At 41.3% G+C, this 24,666-nt stretch overlaps 1 protein-coding gene across 2 annotated transcripts in view; it reads right to left on the reverse strand.

Moving 5' to 3' along the window:
* Positions 1 to 22,631: 22,631 nt before the first annotated feature.
* The window catches only part of LOC149322473 (phosphatidylcholine transfer protein-like), a 30,059-nt gene continuing 28,024 nt past the window's right edge, over positions 22,632 to 24,666 (reverse strand). For both annotated transcript variants that reach the window (XM_089478280.1, XM_089478289.1), the window contains one exon: positions 22,632 to 22,859. In XM_089478280.1, the coding sequence (XP_089334406.1) occupies positions 22,782 to 22,859 (78 nt within the window). In that variant the 3' untranslated portion in view covers positions 22,632 to 22,781. The remainder of the gene's footprint in view (positions 22,860 to 24,666) is intronic.

Raw genomic sequence — 24,666 nt, forward strand, 5'->3', positions numbered from 1 at the left:
TGTGAATGCAACATGTTAGAGCATATCAATTTATATTAAATTTTGGAGTGTGTGTGGAATTCACTTTGACCCCAAGCTGACCTCCTAGAGGCACTGCCATTTCTCCAAAGCAGAGATGTCATGTAGGGAGCTTGCAAAGGAGGGGGTAGGAGCCCTAGAGATAAGATTGGAAAATCCCCACAGGAAGTTTGGGAGTTGCTAGACAAGAAAAATCATCTCCTCCAAAAACCAGTACAATACCAGCTGTTTGATTTCTGCCTCACACCTGATGGCCCAGTGATTAAGTCAATGACTTAAGTCTATTCATCCATTTGCCTTCCTTGATTGTGTTCAGATCCAAGTGCCTTGGCTAAGTCTGTACTTCACCTTGGTTTAACAAAAGCCCAGGTCTTCATAGCCTTTGTCTTGGCTGCAGTTAAGCCATCAAGTTCATAGCCAGGGGCTACAAATTGTCATTATGAGCCTCAGTATAAATGCACACCGGTGTGCTACATTCAGAATACAGCCTGGCTTCACGTCAGACCGGACTCTGATTTTAGCTCCCTTGGCCATTTTCCCCCACATTTCAGCAGCCGTGTCCAGTCATCATCTACATCCACATTTGGTTCCCAGAGAAGCCTTCAGAAGTATGTCCCGTAGATTTACCTCTCTCAACTCTCTCCCGATTTCCCTCTTTTACTTTGATTGAGAATTGCACATGTGCGTGAAATCTGTGTGCTACTTTTGCTGTGTGTTTGGTTTTCCCTTTTTAATAAATATTTGGACTTAATTGGAGCAGTCTGTCTCAGCGTCGTTTCTCAAGGGATTCTTGTGGACCTCTCATATACACCATGGGACACGGTCTTGTGAGGGTGTTGTTAGGACCCTCCCTCTCAGTAATTGAGCTAAATTCAGAAATTCCCCTAATTAGATCCTTCCTTAACAAGCACTTTCCTCAAACCACACTTTGTTCTATCTACTTATAATTAGTGAAGTTGTTTAGTTACCTGGGTAAGAATACTCACTTGTCCATCCAGCAGTTTTATAAATCAAGTGCAATCACTAAGAATTTCCCTCTTTTTTAAGTTCAGAAATAAAACATGTTTTTTCATATGTACATCACTGTTTAAGCTGGCTAGGCTGCATTGCAGGTGTACAGGCAAACATTCTTTTGATACTAGCCCATTATTCTCGATGAAAATAATTGATTTTTCTGAAGTTATGTGAACTATAAAGTAAGTTGTATCTGAAGATGTTATTCATTGCCAAGCCTTGAGAGTGAAATTCTTGATGGAATTCTTGTTATGTTTCTCACTGCACATATGGATATGTTTGGTCTATTGATGGTTCTGAATGTCCATAAACTAACCATCCAACCAACCAACCCTTGTATCTTCTCTATTTGAACCTGTTTTTGCCACTGATTTATGTTCTTTCCCCAAAGGGGAAGATCTAAAATCCTCTTTTGCTGCTGGGTTTTTAGTTTGCACAGGATGGGAGTGGGGTGGGGTTGAATACTACAATTTCCAGAATAAAATAGACAAATTGCTGGTATATGGTACCATCAGTATGCATATGCTAATTTGGGAAGCCAAGAGAGAAGTCTAAGTTCTCTGAAAAAGTCTATAAATATGGAATTGATTCTAATTGGATCTGACAAGAGCTTGCTTATTGTGATCAGGAAGAGGCTACATATTTGGCCAATATAACTCCCCTTACAATGTTATTCAACCTGAGGAAACTAGATATGGCCACAAACATGGTAATCTTATACTTGAAGATTTTGTGCCATCATGTGCTGAGAAGTGTGTTTTCTGAGGATCATAAGGTAAAGCATCTTGATTTGGCCTTATCTGATATGCATGCTTATTTTTGTCTTCAAACCTAAGAGAACAGTGACTTTTCAAAATACTAGCTGCAATAGTCTCTCAGGACGTTACTGCATGAGCCTTGTTCTTGCTGCTGTCATGCTTGTTAAAGAAAACTGAATTGTACCTGTGGGGAGCCATTATTTTTAATTATTATTTTCACTTTTTCATGCAATTCCAGATCTCTGTGATTTATGTTTTTTAAAAGGACAAGAAATAGGAAATAATAATAATAAAAGCAATCAGCTTGCTTGGGAATAGCAAGGGGAGAGGGAGAGGAGGAGACTATGTCACAAAGAGACTGCCAATATTGCAACTGCCCTAGCAGTGATGTTTTGCAACTAGGGACTAATTAAGGGTTTCCCCTATCAGTGAAAAGAGTCACCTTAACCATGCTTTAGGTACATAGTAGCTACAGGTCAGAGGTGGCATTGGGGAATAAGTATCACCAAAGTTACCCCCCCCCCCCGGCTCTAATCATAGTTTAAAAGGTGTGTGATAAAGTCCTCAGTTACCTGTGGCCTCATACCATGGCCTCATACTGGGTAGATACAGCTACAGTTCTCAGCAGTAGGGGCTGCTCTGCAATTTGAAAAGAAAAATCCAAACATTATTACCTCTGTGTTATTGTCATCGTTCCCAAACAACTTGCGACCATGGCTGGGAAGGAGTTACACGCTCCCTAAAATATCCAAAAGCAAAATGAAGACACTGTGATCACAGCACCATCATTTTATTTCCCTTGTATATTTTACCATCTTTGCCTAATCAAGAAGCTTGTGAAGCTTCAAAATGAGCATGATGTATTTTGCAGCCTTTGGTTGGCCCAACATATGACTCACCATCAGACAGAGACAGGGTCACTTACAGTCCTCTCCAGCTGTTTTTGCATTATTATTATTAATTATTATTATTATTATTTCTTACCTGTCTTTCACTATGGATCAAAGCAGGGAATAACAACAAACAAATACACAATATCAGATAAAAACGCAGATCACTTTAAAAGAACAAACAAGACCCATACATAATAACAAGACTTATTGCTCCCAAAGGATGCATACTGTGAACTGTGGCACTGCCACAAAAAGCCCTCTTGAAAGTGTCTTCTCCTGTTCCAGCCTGGAGCACAATGATCCCTTTGAACTCTACCACTTATTGGAAGATTCAGGAATATATACCTTACCAAGGTGAGAGGGGTTTAGGGTGTTTATTGCCATTCCCACTTCCTGATTCTCTTGCTCTGATTTTTCTTGTAGTGGAGCAACCATGTTCAACAAGCAGAGCTAGTTTGCTCTATAGCATAAATCTGCTGTAGCATCAGCAAATATTTGTTTATAAACAACAACTGAGTCTTCTGTCTGTAGATGCTCACATCCCATTAAATACAATGGCATAGTAAAATGGTGTCCCTTATATAAAACGACAAAATCAAAGTTTGCTTTTTAAAATTTATATATATTTTGGAGTATTTTCAATCCATGGATCAGGGACGTAGCCAAAGGGGGGGGGTCCGTGGGTCCAGACCCCCTTCTGTTAATATAATGAATGGTGTGCCCAAACCTCTGACCCCCCCCCCCCATCCATTAATATAATGAATGGAGTGCACACCCATGGCATGCGCGTGCCACCACGCCGCCATGCCCAACCCCCCTTCTCGAAATCCTGGCTATGTCCCTGCATGGATGGTTGAATCCATGGATAAAAAAATCAGTGGATATGGAGGGCCAACTGTGCACAGGTAGTTTATTGTTATGGCATTAGATTCTGTCTTGAAATTCCATATTTTAGGTTCTGCAAGGCATTCTTCCCATCCTTGTCTTTTCTCTTGTGGTCTCCTGTTGTTAGTAGTTCAAGTTCAAAGACTAATGACGATTGGCATGGGGGCAGCTAGACTGTAAACTATCTAGCTAGGTTGATTTCCTCAGGAAATAACAGTCCAAACTGAGGGAAGACAACAAAGGGTTACCCAGATTCTACAACCAAAAGATTTGTGGGTTGTGGTTCTGGTGCCCCAAGCTTGAATGACTCACAGCAGCCCTGCTAGCATGGACCCCAGGAAATTCCTGCCAGGCTGCAGGTCTCTTGGCTAAAGCCACATAGCACCTGGACCATGCTAGGTCTACAACAGCAGAAACTGTGAAATTACCAGACAGATTAAGACACCAGCAGATTAGACTACGCACAGGAGCCACATTATGGATGGTGATTATAACGAAAGTTGGGATTAAACATGTGGAGTGACTCCTTTCCCTTGAACTCACGTAAAATAGCAGTCACATTTTCTTTTCCTTCTCGAAATGAGAATTTTTATTACAGGCATTTTATTACTTAACTGTGTATACATTCAGATATATTTTTCTGGTGTTGGAGAAATTCTCCACAGGCCATAAACTACTTCAATCACTTTTCTTTCTCAGCCTGACGTTTTAACTAAGCACTAGATGGCAGTAGAATATTAGATTCTCCCCACCCCACCCCCTTCATCATTTCTCTAACCGATTTGTAACAGGAATCATAACCAAAGAGAAAAATCAAAACCAAAATAGTGACACAGATGTAAAGTACATTTATCTCATGGCCTTCAGTTGATTTAAATTGACTTTAAGAAACTACTTCCCATGCTTCATGCAACTTTTTCTTTGGAAAGGAAAAGAATGAGTGTAATCTCCGTATCTCCAATGAAAGATCACTGTGCTAGTGATTTTGTCCTCTTAGGCAAATATAAGGATTATTCAGGGCTCTATTCATTTGGAATCTACCCTCAGTCACACCACCACCATCATGTAATCATGAAACAATATTAAAGGTGATATTTTTGTTGTTGTTAACACCCTTCATGTTGATCTCGACTCATGGCAACCCTGCTGATAAGACAAGACCTTTGTCCTCCACTGCTCTGCTCAACTCCTGCAAACTCATACTCATGGTCTCTTTAGTAGAGTCCATCCATCTTGCATGTGGCTTTCCTCTCTTTCTACTTTCCTCTACCTTCCCTAGCATTACTGTTTTTTCCAATGATTCATTCCTTCTCATGATGTGTACAAAGAACAACAACCTGAGTTTTGTCATCTTGGATTCTACTGAGATTTCTGGCTTGATGTGCTCCAGGACCTATTTGTTGGTCTTTTTGGCTGTCCATGGAATCCTTAGCACTCTTCTCCAGGACCATATTTCAAATGAGTTGATTTTACTCCGATCCTCCTTCTTAACTGTCCACCTCTCAGATTCATACATGGCAATAGGGAATACAATGGCTTGTATGATTCTAAATTTTGTGCTCAGTTGTATATCCTTGTGTTTTCAGAACTTCTCTAATTCTTTCATAGTTGTCCTTAATCCTCTTCCTATCTCCTGGCTGCAGTCTCCATTTCTATCAATGTTTGATCCCAGGTATGAACATTCTTTTACTATTTCTATTTTTTCATTGTCCAATTCAGATATAAAATTAAATAAAAGTGAAATATACCTGTTTCAAGCTGCCCATCCCATGTCAGTGACCCAGCACTTTTAACGGGCCAGAGATTTGTCACACATTTAAGTTCCTTCAATATTCCTCAGTTGATTCCTCCAGTTTAGTAGTTTAAAATATGCAATATAGAATGAATCAGACTCTTCTCAAAAATGGCACTTCTCATTTATGCACAGGCATTCTACCATCGTGGGGGTTAAAAATTGTCTGAATTCAACACATTTTGAGTCCCATCTTCTGTCAATGTCAGAACTGCTTCCAGGAATGTCAGAGTTTATTAATCTTGCCTCTGAGTAGCTAGTCATTTGTACGCTCATTCTGAATCATATGCTGCCCTCCTGTTCAGATGTCAGAATGAGATGCCAGAGTGCAGGACTGCTTTGTTTTGAAATCCTGCTGCTAGGAAAAACTAATTTGTAGTTGCAGATCTCTGTGAGCCTCAACAGGAGGCCAGAGAAAAAGTCCAATCAGAGCAGATGGAGGAGTCCCATAGAGAGTGCTTGTCATGTGAAATTCTCTGAGTTTTTAGGGGGAAATATGCCACAATGAATATCACAAGACCCATCTGGTCTGCAGACAAAAAGCAAACTGAATGAGTATGGCTGATGCTAATGAGATTCTGTTCTTTTTAGATGCCAGGAGGCTGAGATACTAGTACTAAGAGTACTTACCTAAAGTACAATTTCAAAATCTCCGAAATGGTTCACAGCAGCCAGCTCTCACCCACACTTTTTCCTGTCAGTGGTGCTCTGACAGCTTGTCAGAAGAGGGAGCTGTTGGCCTGCCCTCTGCTGTAGCAACTGGCCAGGATGTATTCCAGGTTATTGACCAGTAGCTGTCAAGCGGCACAAGGGATCACTAGAAATTTTTCCCTAACCAGAGAGGAGATTAATATGCAGCCCTCCAAATGTTGTTGGACTGCATATATCATTGTGTGTGCTGGCAAGGGCTGATGGGAATTGGATTCTAACTCCATCTGCTGGGCCTACGATACCCCCTCCTCTGTAGCCTCAGATTCTGACCTAGCTCCTGCTTCTCTGAGCAGTTTACCAGGCTGGTATCCCTCTCCCCAGACCTGCTTGCTAGATCATAGAATCATAGCATCATAGAATCCTAGAGTTGGAAGAGACCACAAGGGCATTCCAGTCCAATCCCCTGCCATGCAGGAACAATCAAAGCATACCCAACAGATGGCCATCCAGCCTCTGCTTAAAGACCTCCAAGGAAGATCAGCTTACTAGCTTGTCTGCCTTTACTTTTTCCCAGCCTTCCTTGTTGGTGACAAAAACAGGCCTTCTACCTGCTTGGCATGTTCACTGTTGTACCTCTAAAGCAAAATCTTGTATTCCTACTGTAGGAGTCAGCCACGAGGCAATTGCTCCTCTGCTCTGCTCTTGTTCTTTGGACCATAGCAGACATTTACTTGGCTGACATGCAAAGCCAACAAATGGCACTAGCCACTCCAAGTCAGAAGCTGATCAGGTTTCTCTCCCAAGGCAGAAAAGCTGGTAATCTCATGCTTGCTAAAATACAGTAATAAATAAATAATAAACAGTTTGCTTCCCTTTCATATTGTCCCAAATCAACTTCTAGAGGTAGCCACTACCTTGCCTAATGTTAGGGCCAGTCCTACGGGCTCCACAGCTCCAGAATGATCTCCCACAGAGGCCTGTCTGGCATCTTGCTTCTGTGGAAATCAGGGTCATCAAAATGTTGACTCTTTTAGATATCTAGTTTTTAGAAAGAACTTCTAGAATGGATGACTTGATCTATAGATCAAGATTTAGAATTAAGAGACATGGCTGTGTTAATCTGGAATATCAGTATGCAAAGGGATCTTGTAGCACCTTTGAGACTAACTGTGCAAAAGCAGTTGTAGCATAAACTTTCCCAGGTTTTGTCTACTTCCTCATATCCTCTGGGGAAGTTGACAATGGTCCAAAACACACTACAGAACTAATCGTGTTTGAGACCACTTTAACTGCCCTGGCTCAATGCTAGGGAATTCTGAGAACTACAGTTTTGTGAGACATTTAGCCTTCTCTGGTGCCACAATAAACCGCACTTCCCAGGATTCCCTAGCACTAAGCCAGGGCAGTTAAAGTGGTCTCAAACTGGATTATTTATGCAGTTTGTTTTGGACCCAAGCCTACAAAAGCTTATGTTACAACTTCTTTCACTGTTAGTCTCAAAGGTGCTACAGGATCTCTTTGCATAGTGATCTATAAGATGTCCATTTAAGCTTAAGGGCAATGAGAAAAGCTTAAAAACAGCAAAGTATGTACACATCAGTAAGCAAGTCAGCTACTTGAGCATGGAGGACTCTACTGAAAAATAGCCTGGCAATGTGGGCAATGTGACATTGCACTTCTGGACCAACAATCTGGAATACATACATACATACATCTGTTACGCCAGGCTATAAACTGCTGTTATTTGATTCTAAATTATTGCAACCTAGTATTTTATATTTTATATGTTTCATGTATTTAAACAGTTTTGTGATTCACTTTGGTTAGCTTGTTTGGAGGATGTGCCAGTGTATCATTAAAAATAAATGGATTACATTGTTGCCATAAAGTACCTTCAGTCGGTGAAGTGCTAAATGAAGATTGTTCCTCCAAGAAATATGTTCTCTGTCTTTGTCTGTCTCTCTCTCTGTCTCTCTCTCTTACTTCTCTGTGCACATCTCTACCACAGACCTTTACTGGTTTACAGTCATTTTGCATCAACATGGGACTGCAGCATCCTTGTCAAAGTAGCTCCCAAGATTCTTTAGAAAAGCCATGGCTGTTAAGTAGGGATGGAAAAAATATCTGAAAATATTTGAAAAATGATTGAACAATGTTTCTCAACATCAAGAAACCCTGATGAGAACAATCCTCGACAGACAAGAATCTTCACAGTTTGGAACCTATTCTGCACAAAATTCACACATGGTTGTTCTGAGTAAAAAACAGCATCATCTCCACAGAAAATAACATTTCTATGCAGAAATATAAATATTTGCTGCTTTCTGTTCCATTGAGGACACTCCATCTGAAATTCACAGGTGGTTGATTTGCACCAAAAACAATATTTTCTGCACAGGTTGCAGTCCAGGGTGGGTGGCACAACAACTCTGGGATGGCTCCTTCCACTTTCTTTCCTCCAATAAGCATCACAGTCCAACCACTAGGAGAGAGCCAGGGACATCAACCAACAGGATCCAAGATGCTGTTTGAATCCCATTGGTTGGGTCCCAGGGTATATATGCTGCTGCCTTGATATCCTGGGGCAGTTCTCTTCAGAGCAACATCATCAAAGCGGTAGAGCAAAGAGAAAGAGCAATGGAGCAAAGATGAGGCGAAGCATTAAGCTACAAGCTAGTGAGCAGGCAAACAGTGCAAGATAGCTCAGCATGAAGAGGATTGGTGCATGAGTGGGCAGTGGAGCAGCCTGCAGGTGAGAGGAAGGACAGTGTGTGGAAGGCCATGGCAACAGTGCCTGAGTTTCAGATGACATTAGGCTGCACTACCACAAGCTTGGGTAGTCAGTCCTTGAGCCATTGTTTTGTGTTTGTTGTTTAGCCTCATTTAGCATGCCACCCAAGAAATAGTGGGCTGCATCCTCCTTGCCTCAGATCAGGGGACTGGCTGGTTGGACTCCCAGGTCCTGGGTAGAATTAGCTCCAACAAGAGGCTGTGGCAGGGTGGCCACCACCAGTGACACTTCTACCATGGCCCAGTCCTATAGCACTTTGGTGCTGTCTGGCCTGTCTCAAACCATCAAGAGGGTGGTGGAAAAAGTGGGCCAACTGGAGTCATGTTGGATTATTAGGTGAGTGGTCAGAAGGTGATAGCCAGTATAGGGGCAATTGCTGGAGGACAGCAGCACAGATCCCTGGTCTCCCTTCTTAGGCGATTCATGTTAGGAAATAGCAGGCTCAGATCACATCAGGGCCAAGAAGAGTATGGGATGGCACCACTGCCCAGACCTCATTGACCCCTTTCAGTAACCATGAGGACCACCCCCAGGCATACACTGAGCCATTTTCTTCTTGCTAAAGCCAGAGGCTGATGAAGGATGTTCACCCAAGGCAGACAGGGAAAAGAAGGGAAAGGGAGAGGTAGTTGAACACTTGTTCAACAATTGGTTGGGAAGCTACATACTTTTTATGGAGGAGTGCAGGCAGCAGACCCTAATAGAGGATGGCATCTCTCCAGCCACTTAAGCAATATACTCAAGGCACACACCTTTGTAGGGGATGCCACTGCCATTGAATACCACATCACATTCAGGAAAAGGCTTCTCAAAGTGACAGAGCTACATGCGACTTAATCAGTGACAAACTGTGGTTTGTGCTGGTTGGTCCTCACATAAAGAGGAAGGCATCCAAGCAAGTCTTTTTGCTGGGCAGGTGAGAAGTATGCCAGGCATTTGGTTTGTTGGGAATTCAATCATGGGAAATACCACCATGTCCAATGTAAGTTTGAGCATAGCTATGAGCTTTGTGTTGGACCTCACCCCAAGTCAACATGCCTCTACTTCTCTGGGGGGGCAGCAGCCCTTTCAGTAAGGATGCCCCCAACTGGTTGCCAATGGGAAAATGGGGGGAGGAAGCATTCAAGAAGGCCCCAGCAGGAGAGGCAGTGCAAGATAAAATAGCAGAGGACGAGGGCAGGGCTGGTGGGCTTGCATGCAAACCAGTGCAGCTGGCAGGTTTGCTCTTGTTACTAGAAGACCACCCCAATAATTTCACCAGGGAAGGGTTCTCCCATTGTTTCACAATTCCTGCACTGGGCCTGTGTAGCTTTTGATTCAGGAAACTTCAAATCTGCAGGAACTGTCAGACGTGGTGGTGCAAAAGATAAAGAAGGAGTGCAGAACTGAGCAGTTGGTAAGGCCTTTCCCAGAGCCACCTTTTTCAACCTAAGAGTGTCTCACTGAAAGTGGTTCCCAAGGAGGCCCATGGGGAATGTTGATTCATCCACCACCTTTTTACCCCAAGGGAGCATCAGTCGATTATGCTCCATGTTATGCATCTTTTGATCAAGCAGTCTGGCTGTTCTGAGCACATGGCCCCAGGGTGCTCATGATGAAATACAACATCCAGTCAGTGTTTTGGCTCCTCCCAGTGTATCGAGATGATTTTTGCCTTTTGGGTTTCATGTTTGCAGGCCAGTAGTATTATGATAAAGCCATGTGAATGGCATGTTCAATCAGTTGTTTGAGGCCTTCAGCACATTCCTGAAATGAGTGGCAAAATCCAGGGTGGGATTCCCCTTCATCTCATACTGCTTGGATGATTACATCATGATGGGGAAGTCAAACACTGGGGAATGCAACCAGCTGCTGGAAGTTTTCCAAAGGCTGGCAGCAGAATTCAGTATTAGTTTAGCACTGGAAAAAACCAAAGAGCCCACCTCTTCTTTCGTTTATTTGGGCACCCTTCTGGATTCCATAAAGAGGTTGTTCTATCTCCCACAGGACAAGCTGGCACCATAGGATCTGGGGGCAGGGCTCTAAGTGCATTCTTATGTAACAGTTAGCATCAGGTTTGGGTTCTTCTTCCATGGGCATTAGTGTGTACAGTGGTGGCTGTTGGCTGGTGGGATGGTAACATCACCCAGGATCAACCTTCCTTGAACCAATAATTCAACCTTCCTTGAATTATTCCCAATTCTGGTAGCTGTCACCATCTGGTGACCATTTCAGAGACAAGAAGTTTTGCTTCTGATGTGACACTCAGGCAGTGATTAAGTCACCAACAAGCAGTCTTCATGACCTGTCTGAGTCATGAGATTGGTTAGAAGAGTTGTACAAGTTTGCCTCTCTGCTAATATCACATTTTCAGCCTGTTATATTCCAAGACTAGTGTGCAGCTGGCACACTAGTTTTATTTATGCAAATGCAGTCCTGTCTACTGCTGATAACTGGGCAACCAGGCTCAGAGTTGAGTCCAGGAGGACACCCAAGCTGCAAGCCTTAGATTTCAGCTGGAGTATAATCTCATCCAGCACAGGTTTAGTCCCTATTTCCTGTTCTGTCTTTTGGCTGACCAGGAACACTTCTTGTATGGATTAAGTTTCAATTTGTTTGTCCTCATCCAGTCCATTACTAACATATATTGGTTCACTACTGAGACAGCTTTCTTGGAATCACATCAAAAGGATACAGTTGGGTGTTATCAACATATCAGTGACACTGAACCCCAAAACTACCTCCCCCAGTAGTTTTATGTAGAAATTAAACAGCATGGGGGACAAACCTGAACCCTAAGGGACCACACAGGCCAATGGCCAGGTCATCAAATGGGAGCCCCTCCAGGAAGAATCAGAACCACTGCAGAACAGTGCTGCCAAGTCCCACCCCACAGAGGTGGCCCAGAAGGATACCATGGTTGATGGCGTTGAAAGACACTGAGAAGTCCAGCACAACCTACAGGGATACACTCCCACTTCTCAGTTCCCTGCATAGAACAACCATGAAGGCAACCCAAACTGTCTCTGTCCCATAAGCAGTCTTGAAGCCAAATAGCCTTCAAAAACTTTGTGCATTTGAAGCCTTTCCTGCAGATGAGAATTGCTAATATTACTTGTTGCTTCCTTTGCGAAGAAAATTAGTCATGAATTAGATCCCTACTGTTAACCCATTTTTTTAAAAAAAACGAGTATCTGCATATGATAAATGTAGAAATATACTTTTAGTCTACAACTGAGATGGGGTACATGTGGCCTTCCAAATGTTGGACTGCAGTTCCCTCATTCCTCCTTGGCTATGCTGGATGGGGTTGATGGCAGCTGCACTCCAGCAACAGCTTGAAGGTTGCCCCTGCTAAATAGCAATCCATGCCTCTAGCTGGTAGAAGAATTTCTTTTGACTTTGAGTATCCTTTAAGAATTCCTGTGAATCCTGTTCTTTATACTACAACAATGGAAAACAATTGTGACTGAAAAACAAGCCACTGGTAGCCCTGGTCTCTATCGTACCTTGGGGAACTATAACTTTTACAATTTCCTCCCACATCCACGACCAAGTATTCTCAGAAGCAGTTCCAAAATGTCAACCAGATGACTGACATTCAAGTTTTTTTTCAAAAATCTTTACCATATTGTTGCACTTTACAAATTGCCTTGAGCAGCTGGCCAAATCTCAGCATTTTAAAAAAAATAAAAATAAAATAAAAGTGGCAGACCATTCTCTATATGACATCAGTTTCATTGACTGACATCTGCAATCAGCACACATGGTAGCCTACAGATGGTTCTGAAACATTAATCCTGCAGACAGAACTGCTGAGATATGGCTGCAGTTAGTGTCTCTCAGGCCTCAAGGGGCAGGAAACATCATTCTGAATTTCATTTCCTTTAACTGTGATGAATATATTATTAACATACATGTCTGTGGTGTGCGTGTAGAAGACAGTATTTCTTGTTGTTGCATGCCATGAAGTAGCTTCCAGGTTTTGATAAGATAATTTTTCACATGTGCTGCTAGAGTGACATAAGTGGATGTGATTTTTTTAATTTATTTTTTGGGGGGGGCTTGAAAATGTGAATGAGGCAAGAAATGCTGGTGGGATCCATCCTGATCCTGCCCCTCCAGTCTCCCTCTTCTGTCACTGGAGGCATTAGAACAAAACTGAGTCAGGGACATAGAAAAGGGTAAATGTATTTCTAAGTGTGTTAGGTGTCATTGTCAGATCAGCAGGAAAATGAGATGTCAAGTGTTAAAAAATAAAATCAGTTGGGCTGCTGCACAAATGGGTTTGGTGGACATAAGTACAGTCGTCCCTTCCGATTCATGGGGGACTCATTGTGGACCACCCGTGAATCGGGAATATAGCTAATATTGGAGCCTCACTTATTACATTGGGGGGGGGGGTGCTCCTGCATACAGGGCTGTGCGTGCCCCTCAACATTGCACACCATTATTTCTCTTGCTCTCCATCCGTGAAACATTGAGGGATGTGAATGGCAAGACCATGAATCAGGAAGGACGACTGTAGTCCACTCTGCTCATTCTTGCACTATACAGATGATAATATATGAGTGCCTTTGGGTATTGGGAAAATGCCTTTTCTTCAAATAAGTTCAGGAGACGAGAAACAGAGGAGGAAAGTATGAGCTGAGCAGGGGTGGGTGGGAATGTTTGTCCTCCCAGAACTGTTACTGCTGTTAAACACACACACACACACACACACACACACACACACATTGCCTTCCAGCTTCAAGCGATCTTGGATGAAACAAATTTTCTAGACCCATTTCAAACTGGCTTCTGGGCGGGCTATGGAGTTGAGACTGCCATGGTCGCCTTAGTTGATGATCTCTGTCTGGGCATGGACAGGGGAAGTGTGTCCCTGTTAGTGCTTTTGGACATCTCAGTGGCTTTTGATACCATCGACCATGGTATCCTTCTGGAATGCCTGAGGGAGTTGGGTATCGGGTGCACTGCGCTGCAGTGGCTCCGTTCCTACCTCTCGGGCAGATTCCAGATGGTGCAGCTGGGGGACGAGTGCTCCGATAAGAGGGAACTTACATCTGGTGTCCCTCAAGAAGCTATTTTGTCCCCCATGCTATTTAACATTTACATGAAACCGCTGGGAGAGATCATCCGGAGACATGGAGCGCAGTGTTATCAATATGCTGATGAAACCCAAATATGTTTCTCTGTGTCTCCGACTGATGCAGTGATTAGGGATGGCATCTCTCCTCTAAATGCCTGCTTGGAGTCGGTAATGGGCTGGATGAGGTAAAACAAACTCAGTCTGAATCCAGAGAAAATGAAAGTACTAGTGATGGGCTCCCCGGGCCTGGGTAGTGAAATTTCTCCACCTGTCCTGAATGGGGTCACGCTCCCCCTGAAGGACTCAGTTCGCAGCTTGGGAGTGCTTCTGGACCCGTAGCTCCAATTGACATCTCAAGTGGATGCGACGGTCAGAAGCGCCTGTTATCAGCTTTGGCTAATACGCCAGCTGCGACCCTATCTGGGCTGGGGGACCTTGAAACTGTGGTACACGCTCTGGTAACCTCTTGATTGGATTTCTGTAATGCACTCTACATGGGGCAACCTTTGTACCAATCCCGGAAGCTTCAATTAGTGCAGAATATGGCAGCAAGATTGGTCGCCGATTGTTCTAGAGCTGACCATATAACGCCCATCTTACAAGATCTTCATTGGCTGCCCATTCGCTTCCGGGCGCAATACAAGGTGTTGGTAATTACCTATAAAGCGCTAAATGGCTTGGGCCCAGGTTTCTTGGAGGACCACCTCTCCCCATATAATCCGCCCCGCACACTCAGGTCAGCCGGGAAGAATTTGCTGAGGGTGCCAACTGCGAGATATGCGTCGACCTCGCAAAGGGCCTTTTCCATCTCGGCCCCACAAATTTGGAACACCCTTCCCAATGAGCTCCGCTCCATCACCTCCCTGGATCTCTTTAAAAAGAGACTCAAGACCTTCTTTTTCCGTCAAGCTTTCCCTCATGTGCCTTGATATGTGTGGTTCCCCCCTGATATGTATCTTGTACCATTGATTATCAACTCAGCTGGCTTTGATATGGTTTTTATGGTTTTAAATTGTGATTGAATTTTTATTGTCAAGTTTTAATGTTATGTATATATCATGTTGTTATTTTTGATTATTGTATTTTGTATTCTTTGTTGTGCACCGCTTTGATCAGTTTTGGAAAAGCGGTATATAAATAAATTTTATCACTATTATTATTATTATTATTATTATTATTATTATACACACAATCATTTTAAATGTGGTATATACCCCGATATCAACACCAGTAGATCTTCACATAACACGAGTCCTATTGAACTTGAGATAATGGTGACTGTCGTTGAAAAGCTTATCAGGCCAAGCTGGCTGCATTATGGGTTTTTTAAAAAGGTTGCTTTCCTTTTCCTAGCATGCTATGAGGTCAACCAGCAAGGATAAGGCCATTCCCATCCCATCCTTATCTGAGATATGAACAAGATTCTCTCCTAGTCCCCAAACTTTTTTCCTCATCAACGACATCAGCACACTCAATTAATTGCACTGAGTTGTTCATTTCACTCATTACCTCAGACTTCCTTTTGCCGATTGTCATTCTCCTCTACCAATAGGATGATTTAGCAGAAATGCAGTAACTTAATTTTCAGGCAAATCATCTGCCTCTTGCTCTCATTCTCTCTCTCTCCTTTTGCATAATATCAGGAAAAAGGAAACCAAATGCTGATGTGACTTCTCAGATAAAAGCAATTTGTTGTGTCCCCACTGCTTTCATTTCCCAAATTGCCTGTCATTCTAGACTATTGTGCTCTGGAAGTGGTGAAGAGATCCCAGTGCCCTTGGATCCTACACTCTACCTGAGTCTCTTTCCTAAGGCTTTGATCTTCTTTCCTGGCCTACTAGATTCCAGCACCCAACAGCTTCCTCTAGGTTTCTGTCATGGCCACTCTATTGTGCAGCCTCTGTCCAGGTGCTGCTTCCCTCAGTTTATTTATTTATTTATTTATTTATGTTTATTGAACAGCAACCGTATTCGGTTTGAACTGGACCTAAATTTAATGTGTTAAATCAGACCCATCTCAAACTAGGCCTTGTTAGGACAAATTCAACCCAATAGTCCCAGTATCCTGTCATAATTTGTAATTTCACTTTTCTGTTCAACAGCTGCATAGGCATGCGTGCAAGTTAACAGAATCTTTGGGAAAGGATGTGTTTATAGTTTGGGGGCTTTTTAAGTCTAGTTTATATAATTTTGTTTAAAGAAACAACCAAGAACATAATGTCCTTACACATTAAGGGAAAAAAGATGTTTTGTACAAATGAAAACCAGGCCTATGTCCTTGAGAAGTAAAGCGTACTCTGATCATGACTTGAAGGCAGGAAGAAACAAGAAACAATACTATTGTGGCAATTTACATTGTTTGGATGTGTGGTACCATCTTGACCCATTTTGCACCCTCAAAAACAGTAGAGAATTCTTGACTACACACAAACCAAGTAGAGAGTGAAGTACACAAATAACTCCCTCAAGACGTATTGCACTGGCTGATCAAAAGATGTAGCTAAAACAACCGACTTTGAATCCAGGTCTGCCAGAATGAAAAGTCCGTGGCCTTATTCACAGCACATTCTTGGGGAATCATATCTGATATTAGTAGTTGTTGTAGTTTTTACTTTTCCCTATGCTTATGGGGGGATGGAGACCCATGGGTTCGTTACTTCTGCTTCCCTTTGTATTTAGATAAAATGTATCAAGGGTTTGTAGTCCACCAAACAGTGTAAAGTTGGCTCTTTCTGTACCTATGCATTGGCTAGGCTCTTAGTTTAGCTTGAGCACATACCTGAGGAAAGAGGTATTGTTTCTAACTCATCATTTTTGGCAGCAGTTCTAGACCCAAATAACTGTAACTATCTTGATCAAGGGAGGACAATGTAATAATCAACAGCATGACCAGAACAGAGGGATTTGTCTCTTTCATGCAGGGTCATAAAAGGAAGCTGACAGTAGAGAAGTTGCAGACTGACAAAGAAAAGTGCCTCTTTAAATATTTTTCAGATAGATGTGATTACTCATCAGTGGCACAGATAACTTTAAAATATTGAAAGGATTTGTGGAAGTTAAACCTATCAGAATGGCCATGATTAGTAAATGGAAACTCTATACAGTGACACTTTACCTCTAAATACCAGAGAGTAAACAACAGAAAAGGTCGTTTGGCTTATGCCCCAATGGTAAGGATGCAGAAGTATCGGTGCTGGCTAGTGCTGGAAATGGACCTTAAGTTTGTTTAAGTAAGATAATTATTTGGGATCTGAGAACCAATTCATACACTATTTTCACAGAGCAAAGAAAGGTCATGGGTAGACCTTTCAACTGTTCATAAAGTGGAAGTACCAATACCCATCATTCAGCAATTTATTAAAACGTGACTAAGGAACAATGGTATAAGTAGCACTGTGCACATTTACAGTTGAATCCCTCTTCTGAATACTTAATCTTTACAGCTGATTAGAACTCACAACAGCTGGCAAAAATCTTCATGATCATAGAAGTAGAGGGTCAGCTACTTGGACAAGTGTTGAAACACTGAGAAGAAACAACAGCTGAAGCAAAATACCAAACCAAGCTGCCAAAATAAAGCTGCTTCGAGTCACAGTGGAGGTATGGTGTTTCAATGATGCATGCGTCCTAAGAGTCCAGAAGCCACACCAAAGCCACACTCCAGTCCTTAGGGCTGGAGCGTGGCTTTGGTGCGACCTCTAGACTCTTAGGACACATGCATCATTGAAACACCATACCTCCACTGTGACTCAAAGCAGTTTTATTTTGGCTGTCTGTAACAGGCCCAACAAACTCAAGAGACTAATCCCAAAGGTGCTGGAGGAAGTAAGCACAATTGAACCAAAAAGAGCTCTTGATTTTATTTAATTATAGTATAAGGAAGCATATGTTGTTTAATTATACTATAGGGAAGCATATTCTCATTTCCATCACATTATTAGGCTAAAAAAATTCCACAAGGTGCCAACAGCTGGAACAATGCCCTTCCCAAAGCCATAATGATACAGATTGATAAGCTTACAAGAGCAAGAGAAAAAGATGAATTGGTAACATGGACAATTTCACATGGGTGAGTATATTTATGTCTTTTAACGAAAATTTTAAAAGGTAAATGTACCAATGCACCTCTAAATTATGCATGTATCATCCAGATACGATTTTCAAGAACTGGTTGTGGCTCCATGTTGACTCTATAGTTTAAGAAGCCTACATTTGTTTACTATGTAGCATATTAATTGGCTCAGTGTGTCATTTTTAATGTTGATGAAGTACAGAAAATAGGAAGCATTTCTTTTTATACTATATGCACATTTGTTATTGAACCCCAAACCAAAGAAGCATCAGTTGTGAAAACAACCTTCATGCTGACAAGCCAGAGATTTTCAACGTAAGCCTCTCTTTGTGTTAGGGTTTGTTTTCACTTTTATACTGTCTGAAGCATCAGAGGAAGAAGAACATATACAGTAAGGAAAAGATTCCCACCAACCCAACTGTCAGTTTTTTGAAATGATGTCAGATATGCACTCATCAGAGCCCTGCCTCTTGCAAGAAGATGTGCAAAGGGAAACTGGGAAGCTGGGTTGTGATCAGGAAACATCTGGCCAACCTTTTAATTCTCAAGCAGGTCATTGGCTAGTTTCAGAACTAATGGAACAGAAAAGTGTGGGAAGATGGAGGCAGAGCTTTCCAGTATCATACAGTTTAGCAGTCAACTACAGATCTTTAGAAGGTATGAGAAAATCTCTTCTTGCTGGCTGCTTTTGTGGGGATTTGCTTACAAACTCTAACATGCGGTCCTAATTTTGCGTCTTGAGTGTTTCCTATAACACCTCAGATTTCACTGCAAGATTAATAGAGAGCAAATCCCTACAAGACTTGTAAAGAAATGGCTCTTCCAAAGCTATTTAATGTTGTTATCATATCTGTGGCTCATAGAAGATTATTATTTGAAATGTTAGTTAAGATGGAAATGGGGAATGAATTTATCAATTGGGTTAGAACAATTTATTCAGAGCAATATGCCCAAATAAATATAAATGGAGAAAGGATAAATGGGATAAAGATATGTAAAGGGACAAGGCAGGGATGTCCCCTCTCACCTCTCTTATTTGTGATTGTTATGGAAGCATTGTTGCAAGATATAAGGGGTAACCATAATATAAAGGGAATAAAGATTAAAGGTATGGAATACAAGACCAGAGCATTCGCAGATGACCTCATAGTCTCTGTTAGTAACCCACTACATGACACTAAAGAATTGATGGGAGAATTAAAAAAAATGAATTAATATCAGGGTTAAAACTTAATAAAGAAAAAACCCACAATATTGACAAAAAATTTGAATCAGGAGGAGATTAACAGGACGACGGGTTTAAAAACAAGTAAAATGTTAAAATATTTGGGGATAAGGATCTCCACCAAAAATTCTGATCTGTTTGCAAATAATTATAAAAGAATGTGGGGAACTACAAAAGGAGAGTTAAGGAGATGGACAAAACTGAATTTATCTCTTTTGGGGAAAGTGGCAACCATTAAGATGAGTGTTCTATCAAAATTTCTTTTTTTTGTTTCAGACCTTACCTGTGTTAAAAATGATGTCCCCTTTAAAGAGTGGCAAAAAGAAATAACTAAATTTATCTGGAATTGGGGGAAAAACTAGATTAAAATTAAAATATCTTCAAGATGCGAAAGAAAGGGGTGGGTTCACCCTACCAAATCTCAAATTGTATTATGAGGCATCAAGCTTGATATGGGTGAAAAACTGGCTCCATTTGGGGATAAAGAACTTTTGAATTTAGAAAGCGTGAATTTAAGATTTGGTTGGCATGCCTTTTTGTTTTATAATAAAGAATGAGCAAACCAAGACTTCAATAACCATTTTGTATGGAGGTCTCTATTGAGAGTGTGGAAAAGATATAAGCAAAGAATTTGCCCTACGATACCCTTATGGCCATCCCCCCACGAAGCACTTTTCAAATACAATCAACCAACTGGGGGAAACTGGATTAAATATAAAGATATTATAACAGGCAATGGTATGAACTATAAAATAAAACAACTGGAAGTCCTTAGAGAGGAAGGATTGGATTGTTCCTGATTTTTTTACAGGCAGTTAAGGGAAAGATATAGCACTGACAAAAAAAATGAAGGAATTGGGGAAAACAATACTGATTTGGAGGAAGAATTATTTTCCAATGAGAAAGCTCTACTATCTAGATTATATAAACGTCTTCTGAAAATCTACACAGAGGAGGAAATTGTGAAGGAAAACATGATCAAATGGTTGCAAAATTTTGGATATACACTTGAGCTAGATCGATGGGAATTAACGTGGAAAAAGAGATTGGGGTATACTAGTTGTCAAAACGTCAAAGAAAGTTATTACAAAATATATTTTAGATGGTATTTGATGCCAAAGTATGTAAAATGTATAGGAATGGCAGTAATTTATGTTGGAAATGTGGGAAAGAAAAGGGTATAATCTTCCACATGTGGTGGACATGTGAGAAGGCAAGAAAATATTGGAAGCAAATATTTTTTTGAAATCAAAAAAAATTATAAAAATTGATTTGAACTCACCCCAGAAGTTTTTTGTTAAATATGTTGGAAGAAGCAATAGAAAGAAAGATGGGTAAATCTTATTTTATATGTTATCAGCAGTGAGAATAATTTATGTGAAGAAGTGGAAAATGAATGAGATCCCAATGACTGAAGAATGGGCATTTAAACTCCTTGATCTACTTAAGATGGACAAACTGTCTAAAGGACTAAGAAATGAGAACTCCAACAAGTATAAAGAAGAATGGGAAGAAATAACAGACTATCTCTGATCAAACTGGGGAAAAATAGCAACCCTGGGAGTTGAGTTAGACTAAAGCAGATAAATTCAAAAATATCTTTAATTAAAGTGGATCCGAGAATAAATTTTAGGGTAAATGGGAAAGCCTGATGTATTTAAATAAGGAAAGAAGGACTATTTTATTTAATTAAATATAACCATTAAACCAGATAAGGGAGAGATGAAAGCATCTCCAATCCAGCAGTAGGAAGTAATGAATGGATGTAGTAAGACATGTCTTTGTAACCAGTGTAATGTAAGTTTGTGTTTGTATGGAAATGGAATGTATGTCTGTTTTTATATCTTTTTTTTAAATGAATTTTAAAAAATTAAAAAAAGGTAAGGACTACCACCAACCTTCAGTTGGAACACTGGGCAAAAAAGAGTTTTATGATTATATAGAAGAATCTTCTGATACAATTAATTATTCATGGTTATTTGGCACAGTCATCTTTGTACGAAGAAGATATTTAGAGCAAAAGTAAAATAAAATGATACGTACCTAGGATGGTCTTCCCAAACAGACTTGTTCAACTGTAATTGCCATCTTCCCTGTCCACTGGCCATGCTAATCCTGGCTAATAGGCAAGGAAGTTCGAAGCATATGATGGACATCAGGTTGGGGAAGGTGAGCACATGGTATTAGCTATTTTTGTGAGTCTGCAGGTCTTCAGAACTAAGAGTTTATCACACGAAGGAGATCAGTAGTTTATCTCGTGAATATCCTGGAAAAATTGCCTCATTACGTGAAATGATTTCACACCATGTCACACAAAACCCAGCATTAAAGTGGTCACAAAGGCGTGATCCAGACCACCCAAAAAGGGCGGGCTACTGACGCCTTGTTTTGGTGTGCGAGGGAGCTGCAGCAGACAAACCGTGCGACTCCCTCACGCAGCAAAAAACCCCCGCAAAAAGCGGATTCTTCTTGTGGCACGATTGTGACACTGCAGTGCGCACAATGATGCCGGGACGTGCAGAATCCATCGCGTGAAAATGGCAGCACCCATGTGTACAGGGCGCCACCATTTTGATGCCCTTGTCACGTGCTAGGGGTGAGGCACGTATGGGTGGTGCACCCTTGCCAACCCTTAGCATATGTCAAGGGCGCACTTTAGGCCTGTCTGGAGAGGTCCAAAGAAGCATTAAAGCGCATGTTTTTACTTTCGGGATTTCAAGACCACTGTATAGTATTTCTTCCAAACTGCTAAGTATTTTTAATCTGTTCAGATAAAAACAGGACATTTGAAATTCTTCCCACAGTGTGGCCAATCCAGAGAACACTGATAATTTCTACTAAAATTAATGGGATTCAGTCACTAATAACTGATTTTAATGGAACTTCTATAACTTCCATTGGACTGCGACCAATGGATATCCAATAGAAGATATTATCTTGACTGCTCCATCAAAATATTGCCTACTTTTAATTTTTTTAAAGGAAGAATCTCATAAAATAGTTCCTTGAAAGCTGAAAGATTTTAATTGAACAATCAAGATAATACCTTTTGTTTGACCAATTAGACACTAGATGAATAACTCCTACTGAATAGGACAAATAAAAGGATTTTATTTTACAGTTCTGTCTGTGGCTGCACCTCCACTTATTGTAACTACAGCTGATGCTGGGAAGAAATCAAAAGCAGAAACTTGACGCAATGTGGGTTTCCTTATTAATTCCAAGGGAGGGAGTAGCTGTGCATGCAGAACTCTATTGGACATAGAACTATTCCCCCCACTGCAATGGCTCCAGAAGTCCCTGGGGAGAGAGGAATTGTGTATGCACTTCAGAACCCTAATTTTCAAAGACAATCATAAGAATAGGGGTGGGATTCACAAACAGCATCCTTCATATGTCGTCTCTGAAAGCCATTAAAAGATGATTATTATTATTAATAATAAGGGGGCAGTACATCAAACAGATGGAAAATGAAAAAAAAAGTTTAATATGTTCCATTTCATATGCCCGGGAACGTACATGGCTCATGATTACCATCCCAGAATGCAGATGTTAGTCAGTGATGTGTCATAGCCGATGATCCATTCAAGTGCCCAACTTTGGAAAGTACACTTTTAAACCTTTGACTTTTTTCTCTTCTGATAGGTATGGCAAGCTTTTTGCATGTCTTTCAAGAAGTTCGGCACACCAGTCTGTAAGAAGAATGGCATAGCATTTATCCCTCTAGGAAGTAATGACTAATTTTTTTAATAGCTTTTATTATTTTTGCTGTGTTCACCTATTCCTCACCTCCACCCCATACAATAAAACCCCAAACATACAACCTCATTGCTGGCTTAAACAAGCATTATGTGTATGGAGTGGCAATGCATAATGCACACTATTCTTTCTTAAACCTTTTTTAAAAATACTCGGTGAAACACTGTAATCTCTTGCAGTGCAACAGCCACAATCATTGACATAATTCAAAATACATAGATTTAACATAGGGGTCAGCACTGAAGCACTGTCTTTTGTTCTAAGCACATCTAAGCCCAAAGAGACATAAATGTCTTAGATTAGTGATTTAGATCAAGGAAAACCCACTTAGGGTTTAGGAACTGCATCTCTGAGGCAGTGGGAGGGAGGTTCATGAGACATGATGTTCATTCATCAGGTCAACAAGTAGACAAATTTCAACAGGCTCACTCAGTCCGTAGATTGGGGTAGCTTTTTCCCATCACTGGGTGCCTGTCCTCTATTTGGTGCTCTGCTCATACCTGAGTGCTCCCTTCTCTAGCAATCAATTTTCCCTGTACTGCCAACCCCTGCTGAGGGCAAGCTCTTGGAGTTTTTCCCCTCACCATGCTGCTTGTCCCCCTCTGAATGGGCCAGAGGTCCCTCCGTTGCCCAAGATTCTTCTTGGGACCATCATGAAAGTCAACAATAAAGGAAGGCTACATAGCCCCTGCTGAAAATTTGAAGATAGCTGATTGGCTGAATGTCTGGAGGGAATTTTAAAGGCTAGGATTTATGCCAGAAAGTGACAGGTACAAGTCTAAGTCTGTCAAGTTTGAAATATGAGAGAGAAATGCAAGCTAGAGTTACATAGTTAGGGTTGGTCATGATTTAGATGTGTTAATTAGGTAATATTTGGCTGTATGTTGAACTTTTGTTTAATAAATTAATTTTTGTTATTATACCTTTTTGCATCTAAAGCCACTACAATGGTGTTATTGAGGGTGGATAAGTTCAGACACAGGATGTCTGTGGTGCAAGCCATGATTCAAGAATGGTGATGTCCAGTGGTGTGATTAGACAAATAAAGTTTCTCACACAGGAACCATGAGAGCAACTAGATTGAAGGTCTCTACACTTGGTGCCAGTGTGGAATGTAGAGGTCTTCATGTTTTTTGGCAGTGGTTGAAGAGGTGGATAACTCAAGGAATAATGATGATGTGCAAAACATAATAGAATGCTAGAGTTGGAAGAGACCACAAGGGCCATCCAGTCCAACCCCCTGCCATGCAAGAACTCTCAATCACAGCATACCTGACAGGTGGCCATCCAGCCTCTGTTTAAAGATCTCCAAGAAGGGAGACTCCACCACTCTCGAAAGGAGTGTGTTCCACTGTCTAACAGCTCTTACTGTCACGAGGTTCCTCCTAATGTTTAGGTGGAATCTCTTTTTCTGTATCTTGCATCCATTGTTCCAGGTCCTATTCTCTGGAGCAGCAGAAAACAAGTTTGCTCCCTCCTCAATATTTAAACAGGGCTATCATATCACCTCTTAACCTTCTCTTCTCCAGCCTAAACATCCCCAGCTCCCTAAATCGTTCCTCATAGGGCATGGTTCCCAGACCTTTCACCATTTTAGTCACCCTCCTTTGGTCATGCTCCAGTTTCTCAACATCCTTTTTGAATTGTGGTGCCCAGAACTGGACACAATATTCCAGGCGGGGTCTGACCAAAGAAGAATAGAGTGACACTATTACTTCCCTTGATCTATACTTTTATTGA

The sequence above is a fragment of the Sceloporus occidentalis genome, unplaced genomic scaffold, assembly GCF_023333645.1.
Source record: "Sceloporus occidentalis isolate IW3139 unplaced genomic scaffold, rSceOcc1.0.p SCAF_1, whole genome shotgun sequence".
Taxonomy (NCBI): Eukaryota; Metazoa; Chordata; class Lepidosauria; order Squamata; family Phrynosomatidae; genus Sceloporus; species Sceloporus occidentalis.